Raw genomic sequence first — 15050 nt, forward strand, 5'->3', positions numbered from 1 at the left:
AAGGACCTATCTGCCTAGAGTGGCAGTGATGGGAGGGTACAGAAGCAGGACAGGAATAAACAGTGACATGCACACAAGTATCGTCAGGTGAGGTGACAACTCAGTCACTGCAACATGGTACCAACAGTCCAGCCTGTCTGATGGGTATGGTTTGCATGATCTGGAAATAAGCATCTTCCTTTAAGGATTTTTTTCAGATGTAAGATACATACAGCCAAATACATATGGTGCACTAGCCTTAAGTATATAGCTTGATTGTTTACATATGTATTCACATGTATAACCACCACTCATATCAAGATCTAGAACATTTTCAGCATCACATAAGGTTCCCTCCTGTCCCTTCTCAGTTTATAGTCTCCAGGGGGTAACCTCTATTCTGACTTCTGTCATGACCAATTTCGTCTGTTCTTGGACTCCCTATGTATGGAATGCTACGGTGTGCACTCTGCTCTGGCTTCTTTTATGCAGCGTAATATTGAATGGATTCATCCATGTTGTTGCATGTCCCAGTGCTTCCTTTCCCTATTGCTGGATAAAATTCCACTACGGACATATCACAATTCATCCAGTCTACTGGTGATAGGCACTTGGGTTATGTCTAGTTGGAATATAGGTTGGAAGTATTATAACGAATGCCTTTCCCCACCCCTTAAAGAATTCTCATTCTTTCTCACTGTCGTACATGTACAGGCCCTCCCGCAGGTACCAGAGCAGGCCAGCCCCCTCTGGGAGGTCAAGCCATTGGGATTCCCTCGCCCCTCCATTATGGGCGCGTGTTTCCTGGGGAAGTCAGTTTTCTCACGCGTGGGGGAGACCACCCTCCTAAGGCTTACTCCCTCTCTTCCAGCCTCCTCGCCCCTGGCCGCCGGCGCCCTGAGCCTTCCTGACCGCGCAGGGGGGCTCGCCCGCGGCCCCCCATGAGCGCGCCCGGCTGACCGGCGGGGGCGGCCGCGGTGGAGCCCGGGCGCCGCGGGGGCGGCGGGGCCATGGCCTCGCTGGACCTGCCGTACCGCTGCCCCCGCTGCGGGGAGCACAAGCGCTTCCGGAGCCTGTCGTCACTGCGTGCTCACCTGGAGTACAGCCACACGTACGAGACGCTCTACATCCTCTCCAAGACCAACAGCATCTGCGACGGCGCCGCAGCCGCGGCCGCCGCCGCCGCCGCCGCCTCGGGCTTCCCGCTGACGCCCGAGCCCGCCGCCCTGCTGGCCGTGCCCGGCGCCCGGCGCGAGGTCTTCGAGAGTACGTCCTTCCAGGGCAAGGAGCAGGCGGCCGGGCCGTCGCCCGCCGCGCCGCACCTGCTGCACCACCATCACCACCACGCGCCCCTCGCCCACTTCGCCGGCGACCTGGTGCCCGCCAGCCTGCCGTGCGAGGAGCTGGCCGAGCCGGGCCTCGTGCCCGCCGCCGCCGCCGCCGCCGCCGCGCGCTACGCGCTGCGCGAGATCGAGATCCCGCTGGGGGAGCTGTTCGCCCGCAAGTCCGTGGCCTCCTCGGCGTGCTCGACGCCGCCGCCCGGGCCGGGCCCCGGGCCCGCCTCCGCCTCGCCCGCGTCCCCCTCGCCCGCCGATGTGGCTTACGAGGAGGGCCTGGCGCGCCTCAAGATCCGCGCGTTGGAGAAGCTGGAGGTGGACCGGCGGCTGGAGCGGCTGAGCGAGGAGGTGGAACAGAAGATCGCGGGCCAGGTGGGTCGGCTGCAGGCCGAGCTGGAGCGCAAGGCGGCCGAGCTGGAGACGGCGCGGCAGGAGAGCGCGCGGCTGGGGCGCGAGAAGGAGGAGCTGGAGGAGCGGGCGTCCGAGCTCTCGCGCCAGGTGGACGTGAGCGTGGAGCTGCTGGCGTCGCTCAAGCAGGACCTGGTGCACAAGGAACAGGAGCTGAGCCGCAAGCAGCAGTGAGTGGCCCGCAGGGCCCTGTGGGCGGGTGTGCCGGTGAATGTTCCCGATTGAGTGACCCTGTGTGTCGCTGCCGCTTCCCCCACCTTGAGTGTCTGTGTCTGTGTGGCCGTGGCTTTGTACTGTGGCATCTGTGGCCACAAGCATGTGACGGTGGTGTCTGTGGGGCCAAGAGCGTCATGACGGTATGTGTTTGGGACTGTGAGGACATGCAAGTATGCCCTCATGCCTGCCCGTGAAAACTCTTTCTCTTCCTTTTCTATGTCCCTAGCCAAGGCCAGCCCCTGCATTGTGGCAGCAGATCCTCTTCTCTTTTGCCTACTCAAAGACGTGGCACAATTCTGCTCTCTCCCTTTGCCATCATCAGATTTTCCTTGTCAGCTGTATCATTCCTTTTTTTTTTTTTTTAAGATTTTATTTGTTTATTTGACAGAGACACAGTGAGAGAGGGAACACAAGCAGGGGGAGTGGGAGAGGAAGAAGCAGGCTTCCCGCTGAGCAGGAAGCGGGATGTGGGGCTCCATCCCAGGACCCTGGGATCATGACCTGAGCTGAAGGCAGATGCTTAACGACTGAGCCACCCAGGTGCCCCAACTGTATCATTCCTGAAAGCGACCAAACAGGAGGGCATTTCTACCATCCACCGTAACCCCAGTGCCCCCTTGGGCTACTGCCCCTTTTCTCTCCTTCCAGAACAACTCCTTGAAAATTTATACTCCTTGTCTCCAATTTCCTTCTCCACTTTCTCTCTTGAATTCCCTCTGATCAGATAGATGTCCACCACCACTACTGTCCTCCGCGTCACCAACGATCTTCATGTCGCCGAGGCCCACTCATCAACACCTCAGCCTATCAGCAGCATTTGACACAGCTGATCCCTGAAACACTTTCTTCACTGGGTTTCCAGGATACTCTCCTTTTTGTCTGCTCCTTCTCAGTGTTCTTTGCTGCTTCCTATTTCCCTTGTCTTTAAATGTAGAATGGTGAAATATACGGATGGTATTTATCTACCCCCCATTGTGATATAAGCCCCATGGGGGCAGGAGCTCTTCTCAGTCTGTCCACAGCTGTATCCCTAAATACCTAGAACAGTGCCTGACACCTGGAAGGTGCTCAGTGAATGTTGAATGTGAATACACTTGGGAGTAAATGCTCAAGTGACTCTGAAGTGTGCTGTGTGTACTTGCCTGAGGCTTCTCCATCTGAGAATGTTTCTGAAAGTGTGTGTGTGTTGGAATGTGTGAGCGGGACTGTACCTGGCTCACACTGCGTGTATGCCTGCAAGTGAACATGACAGGAGCACGTGTACGTGCTTGGGCTGTGTGCCCAAGAGTGTATCCGGACGGAGGAGGTGGCTCTGAGTGTGACTGCGTATGACAGAGTGTTTCCGTGGGGAGTAGGGGCGCCTGGCAGGAGCGTCGGGGCTGGGTCAGTGGGGCATGAGTGTGTGACTCGGGGTGGGTGTATGGTTGCATTTCTGTGTGTGCCTTGGCGGGGGGGGCCTTGTGCCCAGGCCTGTACATCAGCAGGCAGCCGCGTGAGCATGAGCAGACAGCTCATGTGCCCGTGTCTCTCCCTCCCGCTCGGGGTCTCCTCCAGAGGGTGGGTGGGCAGCCAGGCCGAGGCACGGGGCTGAGAGACTGCTCCGGGCCCAGGGAGGTGGTGCAGATCGACCAGTTCCTGAAGGAGACGGCGGCGCGGGAGGCCAGCGCCAAGCTGCGGCTGCAGCAGTTCATCGAGGAGCTGCTGGAGCGCGCGGACCGCGCCGAGCGGCAGCTGCAGGTCATCAGCAGCAGCTGTGGCAGCACCCCGAGCGCCAGCCTGGGCCGCGGAGGGGGAGGAAGTGGCGCTGGGCCCGGTACCCGAGGCCCCGGCAGAATGGTGAGCGCCCACCTGCCCCCTCCAGTCCCACCATGCACACGGCCTGGCGTCCCCCTGTTATGCTCCATGCTTCCCTTCTTGGGCTCTTCCCCACGAGCAGGCTCCAGGCCTGAAGGAGGGGTCCAGGAACAGGGGTGCCCCTCCGATTGGACAGAAGGGCCCCTGAGGCTGTGAGCCAGTGAGGTGCGATCCAGCCGCCCTGGTGCTCTGGGGCCCTTCTCTGCCCAACTGAGAGCCCAGGAACCACGAGCCGGGGTCTGGGGTGCTGGGTGGGTGTGGGGAGGGGGGTGGTGAGCCTGCCTTTCTGGGCCGTCTGTCTGTCTATTTGTCCATCTTTCCCAACTTTTTTCCTTCTCTCTCCTCTCCCTCCTCTCTTCTCTCCATCTTGTGCCCTGTTTCTCCTGCTCCTTCTCATCCTCTTACCTCCTCTGCTCCCCCCCTTTCCCTCCCGCTCTGGGGGCCCACAGCGAGAACACCACGCGGGCCCGGCCATGCCTAGCACATACGCCGTGTCGAGGCATGGCTCCTCTCCCAGCACAGGGTAAGCCTCGGGCCTGGCCCGTCCCACACAGCCCACCCTCACCCTGGAAAGATCCACCAGCCCCCTGGATGGCTGGCCCATCTGGGCCTTGGCTCCTTCTCCTTTCCCCATACTCCTTGGGTCACCTCCGTCTGCCTTTCCACACTCTTGGAAGGGGGCTCTTGGAAAGTAGGGCGGGGGGGGTTGCCCTCGGTAGGAGTGGCATGGAGACTTTGGGCAGACCTGGTGCCCCTCACTCCTCACCGTCTGGTCCACCCCACCCCAGGGCCTCCAGCCGTGTCCCCGCTGCATCCCAGAGCTCAGGCTGCTATGACAGTGACAGTCTGGAGCTACCCCGGCCAGAAGAGGGGGCCCCCGAGGACAGTGGCCCTGGGGGCTTGGGCACACGGGCCCAGGCTGCCAACGGCGGCTCGGAGCGCACCCAGGCCCCTCGCAGCTCAGGCCTGCGGCGCCAGGCCATCCAGAACTGGCAGCGCAGACCCCGCCGACACAGCACGGAGGGGGAGGAGGGTGATGTCTCGGATGTGGGCTCCCGAACCACGGAGTCAGAGGCTGAGGGCCCCTCAGATGCCCCCCGTCCTGGGCCTGCTCTGGCTGGGCCACTGAGCAGCTGCCGGCTCTCAGGTGAGTCCTGGAAGGGTAGGCCAGAGGGGCCAGTCTTTCTTTGGCGCTGGGCCCTCTAAGGGGACACAGGGCTGAGGCAGTAGATCTCTTGGGCTCCCGCACGTGTTTCCCCTTGTCCCAGACTTCCTGCAATGAGGATGACAAACTCTCCTACAAGTGCCCTGGGAGCCTGGGCAAGGAACTCATGAGACAGAGCAGTGCAGCAGCAGAGGGGTGCTCATGTTGGGGACTGCACAAGGATGCCACATCTCAGGGGGTCCATTCACATGGCTCGTTGTTGACATTTACGGGAGAGTAGCTGAGTGTTAACTGCAGACTGAAGTCCCTGGAACAGCAGGGAGAGGCCCCTTCTATATATGCACAAGGCCATGTGCATATGTGGGTGGGTCAGGGTCAGGAGGTTAGAGGGCTCAGGTCGGGTGCATGGCTGCTCTTGAGTGACTGTTCTGGGCAGCCTCGCCCTGGCCTTCTGTTTACAGAGGCTGGGTTTCTGTCCATCTGTACCCTCACCCTCCAAACCCTTGCCTTTCCTAGACTTGACTCAGTTGCTTTGCCTAAGGACTGAGTTTGAACAATGTGAGGATGTATGATCTTAAAAAAGACCGTTTACTTGAGGAAGCCACACTTTTTCCTAATGTGTATAATTAGAGATGGGGTGTGCAGAGGAGGGGGAAGCAGAGGCCCCTTGCCTTCCTCCCAAGTCACCAGTCCCCCAGCATGGGTCTTTCATGCTTGTCCCTTCTGTAGCTCCTACCCCACCCCACCTCCCCACCCACACCCCCACATTGGCCTTTGACCCTCCACACTGATCTCTGACCCTCTGGTACCGTGCAGCCCGCCCTGAGGGAGGCAGTGGGCGGGGTCGGCGAGCGGAGAGGGGCAGCCCCTCCCGCTCCAACGAGGTCATCAGCCCGGAGATCCTCAAGATGCGAGCCGCCCTGTTCTGCATCTTCACCTACCTGGACACGCGCACGCTGCTGCACGCGGCCGAGGTCTGCCGAGACTGGCGCTTCGTGGCTCGCCACCCCGCGGTCTGGACACGGGTGCTGCTCGAGAACGCCCGCGTCTGTTCCAAGGTGCCTGTCCCCGCCCACCGCCCCTGCTGTGAACCCACCTTTCTCCCAGCAGAATCTGGGCCCTCGAGGTCTGGCCCTCGCGACCCTTCCAACACCCTAGCTTCAACCTCACTCCCCCAAATGCTCTCATGGGGTCTCCCTCCAGGCAGCCAAGCTCGGGCCCCTTCATCGGCAGGCAACCCCTCTCTCCCTGCAGTTCCTGGCCATGCTGGCTCAGTGGTGCACCCAGGCGCACTCGCTGACCCTGCAGAACTTGAAGCCCCGGCAGCGGGGCAAGAAGGAGAGCAAGGAAGAGTACGCGCGGAGCACCCGGTGAGGCGGTGGTGGGTGGGCAGGGGGGGTGTTACTGCGTGCACACCTGGAGTTTTGGGGGGGGGGCGGTGCTTTCCCGGGGAAGGAGTGGCCACAAGCGGTGCCCTGACCTCTTGGCCATCCCCAGGGGCTGCCTGGAGGCGGGGCTGGAGTCCCTGTTGAAGGCGGCGGGGGGGAATCTGCTGATCCTGCGCATCTCCCACTGTCCCAACATCCTCACTGACCGCTCCCTCTGGCTGGCCAGCTGCTACTGCCGCGCCCTGCAGGCCGTCACCTACAGGTAGTCCACACCCTCCGGACCTCTGGCCGAGCGGGTCCCTGGGGTCTGCATACTCTTCCCCCAGGGCTTTCAGTCAAGGGGACCCGAGAGTCCTCTGGTCCAAGGGCAGGGAGCAGAAGCTACCAGGGTGGGCGGTCCCAGCTTTGTCTTTTCAACAGGAGCGCCACAGACCCCGTGGGCCATGAGGTCATTTGGGCCCTGGGCGCAGGCTGCAGAGAGATTGTCTCCCTCCAGGTGGCGCCACTTCACCCTTGGTGAGCCCCAGCAGGGGTTGGGAGGGGCCGGGGGTTGAGCCGGGGCTGGCTGAGGACTGAGCAGATCTGGGCCATTCCAAAAGCTGGCTGGGGAGACAGATTCACATTCATCAGTCTGTGTATTTAGCTGTTGGGAGCAGAGCTTCAAAATCAGGCCTGGGGTGACGTCCTGGCTCACTGGCAGTGTGACGGAGGGCAATCCAGTCATGCCTCAGTTTCTCTACTGCAAAGTGAAGGTGATATTCGAGATCTTTCAGCCTTAGTGGGACCGTAGCTGGCTCAGATGAGATGTGTCTATAAAGAGTATATATAAGTGTTCAGTCAACACTAGTTAGAAATAGCCACGTTCGTTTGGCATGTGAAAGGCCGTTCAGGGAGGTTGATGTAGCATACACAAAAGAGCTGGTTGTCGGAGAGTCCAGATCATTCATTCACGACTTGGTGTTCCTCAAACCAGACTTCTTTGTCCCTGCACTCTGTCCTCCAAGCCCTCTCTCCGCACGACAGCTCCTCTCGGGGCATCCCATGTCCTTCCCTGCCCCCTGGCGGAATCCGTCCCTGCTCCCCTGCCCCCATTTCTGTGGTGCCTCGGCTCGACCCCTGCTGTAGTTTGTTTTGCAATAATCTCTCTCTGAGTTTCCGCGGTACTCGCAGTTCTCCAGGTCGGGGCTGTGAATGTCCGTTCCCATATCCCTGGTACCAGGTGCGTGGCAGACACCAGGGAACCCACCGCCTGGGCGAATGTTGAGGAACGAGGTGTTCAGGGAAATGGCCGGGTTGGTGTGAGTGGTGGGCAGGGTGGAGCAATGAGTGTGGACAGGAAGGTGGGGGCAAGGTTAGGAAGGTCTTGCATAAGGGGGTTAGATTTTTGCATTTTACCTAAGAGTGCTCGGGAAGCTTTTGCAGTATTTCTGATCTTAAAGACAGGATCACATCAGACTGGTTATGTTCTGTGTCCTCCCCCGCCCCCCTCGTTGAGGGCACGGACCATGTCTATACTGTCACCACTGTATCCCCAGGGCCCAGCTCGGTTATTCTTGGCTCTAGTAGACACTTGAGGCCCATTTGTTGAATGACTGAGTGAGAGAACATAGAACGAGTGGCTCGCTGTCAGCAGCGTGCCGGATGAATTGGCAGAGAGACTAGATGAATCCACATGAATATGGATGGTGGTGTGAACTGTGCTTTGAAGTTACTCAGGAATCAGAATCTGTAGGTCTCGGCAGGAGGTAAGGAAGGGTCAGGGATTATCCCAGGTTTCTAACTTGAGCAGCTGGGTGGTTGGTGGGGCCCCAGCCTGAGCAAGGGTCATGAAAGAGGAGCAGGCTCGGGGTGCCGTGCAACCAGAAGCTTCCTTGACAGCCCTCTCTCTGCCCCATTCTCCAGCCAGCAGCCCACGCGCTTCAGTAACCGCTGCCTGCAGATGATTGGTCGCTGTTGGCCGCACCTTCGGGCCCTGGGGGTTGGGGGTGCTGGCTGTGGGGTGCAGGGCCTGGCGTCACTTGGTGAGTCTTTCCTTGGGACTGGGGCGGAGGGTGGTGGGAAGCAGGCGTGGGTGCGACACCGGAATCCCAGAGGGGCTTGGGGCTGCGGCCTGGGTGGTGGCAGGAGCACAGAGGCACGGGGCCGGAGGCGACCTGGGGAGTTTGTCAGCAGGACCTCTCCTCTTCTCCTCTTCCTAGCAAGAAACTGCATGCGGCTGCAGGTCCTGGAGCTGGACCATGTGTCGGAGATCACCCAGGAGGTGGCAGCTGAGGTCTGCCGGGAAGGCCTGAAGGGACTGGAGATGCTGGTGCTCACGGCCACCCCCGTCACCCCCAAGGCCCTGCTGCATTTCAACAGTGAGCAGTGGGAATGCGGCCGGGGGGCGGTGTCCACTGTCCCCCCTCTTACCATGCCTTGTCAGCAGGTAGCATATGCAATTCCCTGTTGCTCCTCGTCAGCAAGCACCAGCGGGGGTGGAGGTAGGGGTGGGTGGGACAGACTGACCAGGGTGCTAATCCTAGCCTCACCACCAGGGTCTTCTGAGGCCAGTGTGGCATTCGAGGCCTGCTAGCACTGGTCCAAATGGTTCGGTTCCACAGATCTTTATTGCCCTATGCTCAACCCCCATGGGACATACAAGATATGACCTGTTCCACGTGAGCCTCTGGCCAAGGGCAGGGGCAGAACAGACGGGTTAGGAATACAGGTCCTGGAGCTGGACTGATCTAGGTCTCAATTTTGGCTCTACTGCTTATTAGCTGTGTGACTGGGCAAGTTATTCTACTTCTCTGGCTTCTGTATCCCCATCTTCTAAGCGGACGTTCTGGAATGGGTGGGAGGGTTAAATGAGATAATGTATGTGAGCCCCGCCAGGACCATTCTCAGGGTGAAGACCCCTCTCTCCGTGCTACTGTAGACTCCAGCATGCCTCCTCTGACTCCACCAACCCCTAGCCACCTGCCCCACTCCTGACCATTCTTCCACCTTCATTGAGGACATGGGCACCCAGCTGGGGCTGCTCACACTCCTTCAGGAAGCTGTCTCTGACCCCCGCTCCATCCCCCCACTGGAGCATCCTTCTGGGCACAGCCAGCAAGGAGCTGAGTCACCACCAGCACCTGGTGTCATCGCCCTCAGGACCTGCAGTAACCATGGAGTGGCTCCTCGGTTCTCAGGCTACTGGGGCAGGCCCCCCCCGCCCCCTTCCTGAGGCCCTGGTAACACCTAAGTCCTGAGCACTGAAGATTCCTTGACAATCTCATTGTTTCCAGGACCCTCTTCTTCCCTCCCCTTCAGCCTCATGGCCTGGCCCTGGATTGACCACCAGAACTAACTGCTCAGCCTCCAAAATCATGACCTCCAGAACCCTCTCAGCCTCCTTTCTTCCTACTCCACTGACTTCATGGCAACATCTGGTCCCTTAAGTCCTCTGCTCCCAACTTGTTTGCTGCCTGTCTCCCCTCCTCCATGTTTTAGAGAAGACCCATCAGCCTCACCCCAGCCACTCTGTCCTTGAATTCATTTCCAGATGGCCAGGCCGTGGTACAACTGTCCCCTCTGTCAGGGAAGCTCCTAGAGCCTGTGCACAATTGGCTGTTGCCCACTCATCCTCCCAGAGTCCACTGCAACCTCTGCTTTATGACCCTGCCCTCCTCCCCCGGCGCCAACCCCCGTCTGGTTGACCCCCTGGGTGCCACAGGCCTGCTCTCCTCTACGTGGTGCCCAGTGCCTGGCACGTGACCATCTCTCTGTAGGGTTCTGGTTTCATTAAGTAGTGATAGGAGAAGCAGCAGTCCCATTGCCCAGGCCAGACATGAGCCATCATCTTATTACCCACCTTTTCTCAGGCATTTGCCGGAACCTCAAGTCCATTGTGGTCCAGATTGGGATTGCTGATTATTTCAAAGAGCCCAGCAGTCCCGAGGCCCAGAAGCTGTTTGAGGACATGGTGACAAAACTCCAGGTGAGGAATTGGCTCTTAGGCCACCCAAGACCCTAGGTGACATCCCTAGGCTGGAGTTGGTGACCTGGGTGTGTAACGGGAGGGCCCCACTTGCCTGACCCTGAGGGGAACTAACCCAGGGTTCGGTCTACAGGCCCTACGACGGAGGCCCGGCTTCTCTAAGATCCTGCACATCAAGGTGGATGGCGGCTGCTAACCCGGGCGGGGGGCGGCAGGGCCCCTGCCAGCCCCACACCAGGGCACTCTCTTTGGACCTCCAGAGGGACCCTGATTTGGACTAGACCTTCGGAGGCCTAGTGTTATCCCTGGCTTCCAGGGAAGGGTTGAGTTTCCTGTCGTCCTCCTGGGACCGTGGAGCAACAGGTCTGACCCTGGGCACTGCCTCTTCAGGGCAGGGGCTTGGACAGAAGCTGCCCCCCGACCCCCACTTCACCCCCCCACTGGAGCATCCTTCTGGGCACCGCCAGCAAGGAGCTGAGTCACCACCAGCACCTGGTGTCATCGCCCTCAGGACCTGCAGTAACCACGGAGTGGCTCCTCGGTTGCTCAGGCTACTGGGGCAGGCCCCCCGCTTCCTGAGGCCCAGACTCCCGGTCAGGGGCCTCTGCTAGGCCCCAGCCTGAGGGGGCTCCCCAAAGCAGCTCAGACTTGGTAAGGAGGACTCTTTTCCTCCTGCCCTGTTCCAGCCCTCTGTGGGGCATCCCCTTCAGACATCCTGCCTAGGCTCTCGGTCCACATTCCCCAGGGATAACACAGATAGGTCTATGGGTCTGGGAATGTGGTCAGCCAAAAGTGGGGGGCGGGGGTGCAGCGAGGTAGTGGGAATGGGCTTGGAATGGCAAAACATTCATCCACAACTTTTCCCCAGAATATTGAAACCACCATTCTCAAAGGGGGTAAATTGCCAAGTAGAGAAAACCTAGTTTTTATTGCTGTAGAAACAAGACCCTTCCTCTCAGCCACCACATACCCTCATGACACACCAGAGCTAAATTCAGAGGTAAAAGGTGCATGTTTCTATACCGTCCACCAGTCCCGAGCCTCTGGAGGGGTAAGGTCCTAGCTCTGGGAAACCTTAGCAGCAGTGAGCAGCAGTTCCTGTCCTCAAGAAATGTCTTTCTGGTGCTTGGGCAGCAATCTAATGGCCTCTGGGTCCCCAGTGCTGTGGGTGGCAGGGAGTCCCCCTTCTGTGCTGGGGCTTGGAGGAAGCCAGGAGGAGGGAATTTGGTTTGCTTCCTTGTCTGGCTAGCTTGCTTGAAGACATGGTCTTGGTAGGGAACTACACCCATGAAGCCAAAGACGAGGAAGAGCAGCCTCATCAGACTTGCCTCCCTCCTCAGTCTTCATGGGCCCCATGGGCTGTGGAGTGCTTCTGCCTAGCCACGGTGCTGGGGCCTGAGCCAGAGCCACTTGGTTTAGAAACCACAGAATGCAGATGGAGGTTTTTCACTGACTCTTGCACAGTTCTGGTAATACCAGGTTCTGGCACTAAGGCTCCAAAGACTCAGGTCTCCGCAGTTCCTCCTCTCAGAACTCCCATAGTGGTGTAGAGGCCTTGGGTCCTGCTAACATTCACTTGGAAAGTTCTTTCAAACATTAACCTCGATCCATCTTAGGGTTTCCTTCTTTCCTATACAGGGCCAGCTCTGCCCTAACCATTAGGCTGCTGGTCCTGGCTGGGGCTGGACTTCTCTGTAGTTTCTCAGCCCTTTCCAGGGACCTAACTTTCTGCTACATCCTGGCTTGGACATCAAGACCCAGCCCCAGGTTAGCCTGTAATGAGTCCTTCAGACTGGGACCCCACAGGCTCAGTATCCAGCTCCCCTAACTCCACACCCAGCTCTGTCCCAGCTCCTTCTGGCCTTGCCCTTTGAAGACCCCAAATACCAAGGGTGTCCTGTTGGCAACTCCCTATCCAGTCCTGCACGAAGTCTTGGCTGTGTGGCACCCCCCTCCCCCCCAGAGCAGCTGGCCCCACTGGCTCCCACCTCCCCAGCCCTGTCCCCAGGAGTCAAAGGAAGAAGCACAACTTTTCTCTGTCCTCCAGGGGCCTGGAAGGGATATGGGTGTGCCCTGGGTACATCTGTCTTGCCTTGCCAACTGTACCCCCTATAGCTCCTGCTCGAGACCCTAGGATCAGAGGTGCTGCCCTCCCCATCTCCTGGACAAAGCACAAAGGGATGCCCTGCTTGGCCTGAGCCTGCCTTACTGAGGGACTTTTGCCCCAGGAAGCTTCCATCCCTGAACACAAGACTTTGGGCAATTTCTCCCTGGGTGGGTACCCACTGGAATGTCTGGCATCAGTCCTGGAAAAAGAGGTCAGGGTGCACAGGCAGTGAGCTAGAGTGGGAGAAAGGCAGTGCTGAAAGGACTGATTCTAGGAGTAGGTTCATTCACCCAGTCAGTCATTCAGTCAGTCATTCATTCGTGCAACAGCCCTGAGCACCACCAGCACTGGGGGCAGAAGAGTGAACAGCCCACCCCCACCCCCCACCCCCCACCGGTAGGAAGTTTGGCCAGGAAGTCCCCACCTTGTAACTCCCAGCTGAGTGTGTGAAGGATGTGTAGGAGTACATATGGCATTGGCCCCAGCCCCTGCTGACGGGCTCACAGACTCACACAGGCTGGACTTCATGCATGCCGAGAAGTGGTAGGGTGCGGGCCCCTTGTCCCCCAACTCGAAGCTATTTTTTGACTTGCAGGGGGATGAGCCCTGCTACTATATGGGGAGCTTATTTGTAGGGATGCTCCATTTGTTCACTTCTTTGGCAACCACAGAGCATGGCTGAGGATGGGTAACAGGAATGGAGGGTCTGGCCATTCCTAAAGCACCTTATCCTTCACTCACTCAAAGGAGCTTCCACCTCTGTATCTCACACCTAGGTAAGATGCAAAGGAGAGGAATATCTGAGAGAGCAAATTGAAGCAGACCCTGCTCTAGGGGTCCCAGACACATGTAGAGCTCCCATGGGCTCCAGCACTCGGGTGTCCCTACACCTCTCCCTGCAATATGGCCTGGACCCAGCATCTGGGAGGCTTGGCACACTCAGCCTGAGCACTTCATCAGGCTTTGGGCTGCTTCCCCATGGCCCTAGCAGGGAACGAAGGAGATGCTGTATACATCTGACCCCTGGGAGAGAGGAAGGGTGCTGCCCAGAACCATGGCTTTCCACTGGCCAAGAAACCACCTAAGGACCAAGGCAGCTCAGGACTTCCTGGTCCTGTGAGAGCGGTTTGAGCCAGCCCCTCAAGAAGTGCTTCAAAAGCAAAAAGCCACCTCCCTCCCAAGGCCTGCTGCTCCAAGGTTTGGCTCCATCCTTTGCCATTGGGTCCCGACTATTGCCCTGGTCCTTTGGGCCATGGGTGGGAAGCGGCCCAGGCCCTAGTCCCTCTAAGGTGCTAGGCTGAAGACCTTCCCAGAGGGGACTACTGGTGCCAAAGACCCAATTCCTCGGGGGCTTGGGGTGAAGACGGCAGAGATGGTGAGTGGGGGCAGGGCCTCCCTGCCCAGAGGAGTTAACTCAAACTGATCTGTCCAGCCCATCAGTCCCTCCTCCAGGGGCCTGGCACTTCTCTTTTTAACCCTGGTGATCATGCTTTCTTGCCCAGCCTTGTTCCAGGCCTGCATTTCTGTATATACTGCTATGTATCGTGTGTATGTATTTATTCCTGGACAAGTGTATTCATCTGCAGCTTTTGCCTGAGGATAAGGTTTAGGATTGGGTGAAGACCGGAATACCAGGGCAACCAGCTCCTACTCCTTCCCTAACCCCCCGGGACCCTCGCCAGTCCCAAGACTGCCCTGACAATCAGGCAGGCTTCCCCGCCACAAGCCCAAGCCTTGTCTGCCGTTGCTGGCACAGTTCCAGGGGGCTTGGCCTTGGGCGGCCTGGCCTCAACTCTGCCCTGGCGGGGTCTTGCATTCAAGTGCAGAGGCCCGAGGCAACCTTGAGGCTTGCCTCATGACTGGCACCAGTAGGCCTGGCTCTCGTGGGCACTGCTAGTGGGGACCTCCTCAACCGGCCCCCAGGCCTGCCTTCCCTGCACAGCCAGGCTGCAATGGGCCTGAGCTGTGAGGGTAGCTTCCCCCACCCCAAGCACAGCAGGCGGAGGGGTGCAGAGCGTTTTTTGGTTTTGTTTCTGAAGTGGTGCCTGTACCTCCAGCCCCCAGGGGGCCTTCCCTGGCCCCACTTCTCCCCCCCCACCCCCCCCGCTGCCAGGCGTCACCATCCCAGCACTTTGCTCCACGTCACCCATAGATGCCCTTCGCCGAATGTACCTGAGTGTATGTATTTAAAAGGACTCACATGGGCATCAGAGAATTTACGACTTTGTATCCAATAAAAGATGGTGAAACTGGATTATCTGCCAGGGAAGTAAATGGTAGGTGGCCATATTTTTGTCTGTCTGTGTCACCAAGCCTTTCTGCAGTTCAAGTGCACTGAGGCAGGAAGTGGGTGGATGACCTGAATGGCATCAACAGTGAATAAAGCATTAGGAAGACCTGTCGCAGGGCTGCAGACATCACTGTCCCCACCAGAGCTCACTTTTGGTATCTGCACAAGCTGGGGAGGCCATCTTTACGGACAACCCCAGGACAAGTCCAGCAGGAGCACCAGACACTGCCCGGCCCCTCAGTGGCTTGGCCACCTCCGTAGGAAGCTTTAGCCAATCAGGCTTTGGCCTGGGGGAGAGACCAAATTGCCCATCACTTTGTGGCCTCAACTCCCCCATTTTGC

The 15050-nt window shown here is 58.7% G+C and overlaps 1 protein-coding gene across 1 annotated transcript; it reads left to right on the forward strand.

Annotated features, from left to right (window-relative positions):
• The first annotated feature begins 989 nt into the window (after nucleotides 1-989).
• Nucleotides 990-10507, forward strand: FBXO41 (F-box protein 41). The gene is made up of 12 exons (XM_021699226.1): nucleotides 990-1894; nucleotides 3551-3776; nucleotides 4244-4317; nucleotides 4583-4941; nucleotides 5776-6017; nucleotides 6214-6329; nucleotides 6457-6609; nucleotides 6768-6863; nucleotides 8250-8368; nucleotides 8546-8704; nucleotides 10196-10311; nucleotides 10445-10507. The coding sequence occupies exons 1-12, from the start codon at nucleotides 990-992 to the stop codon at nucleotides 10505-10507; spliced, it is 2628 nt and encodes an 875-aa protein (XP_021554901.1).
• Nucleotides 10508-15050: the final 4543 nt, after the last annotated feature.

The sequence above is a fragment of the Neomonachus schauinslandi genome, chromosome 10, assembly GCF_002201575.2.
Source record: "Neomonachus schauinslandi chromosome 10, ASM220157v2, whole genome shotgun sequence".
In the NCBI taxonomy this organism is placed as follows: Eukaryota; Metazoa; Chordata; class Mammalia; order Carnivora; family Phocidae; genus Neomonachus; species Neomonachus schauinslandi.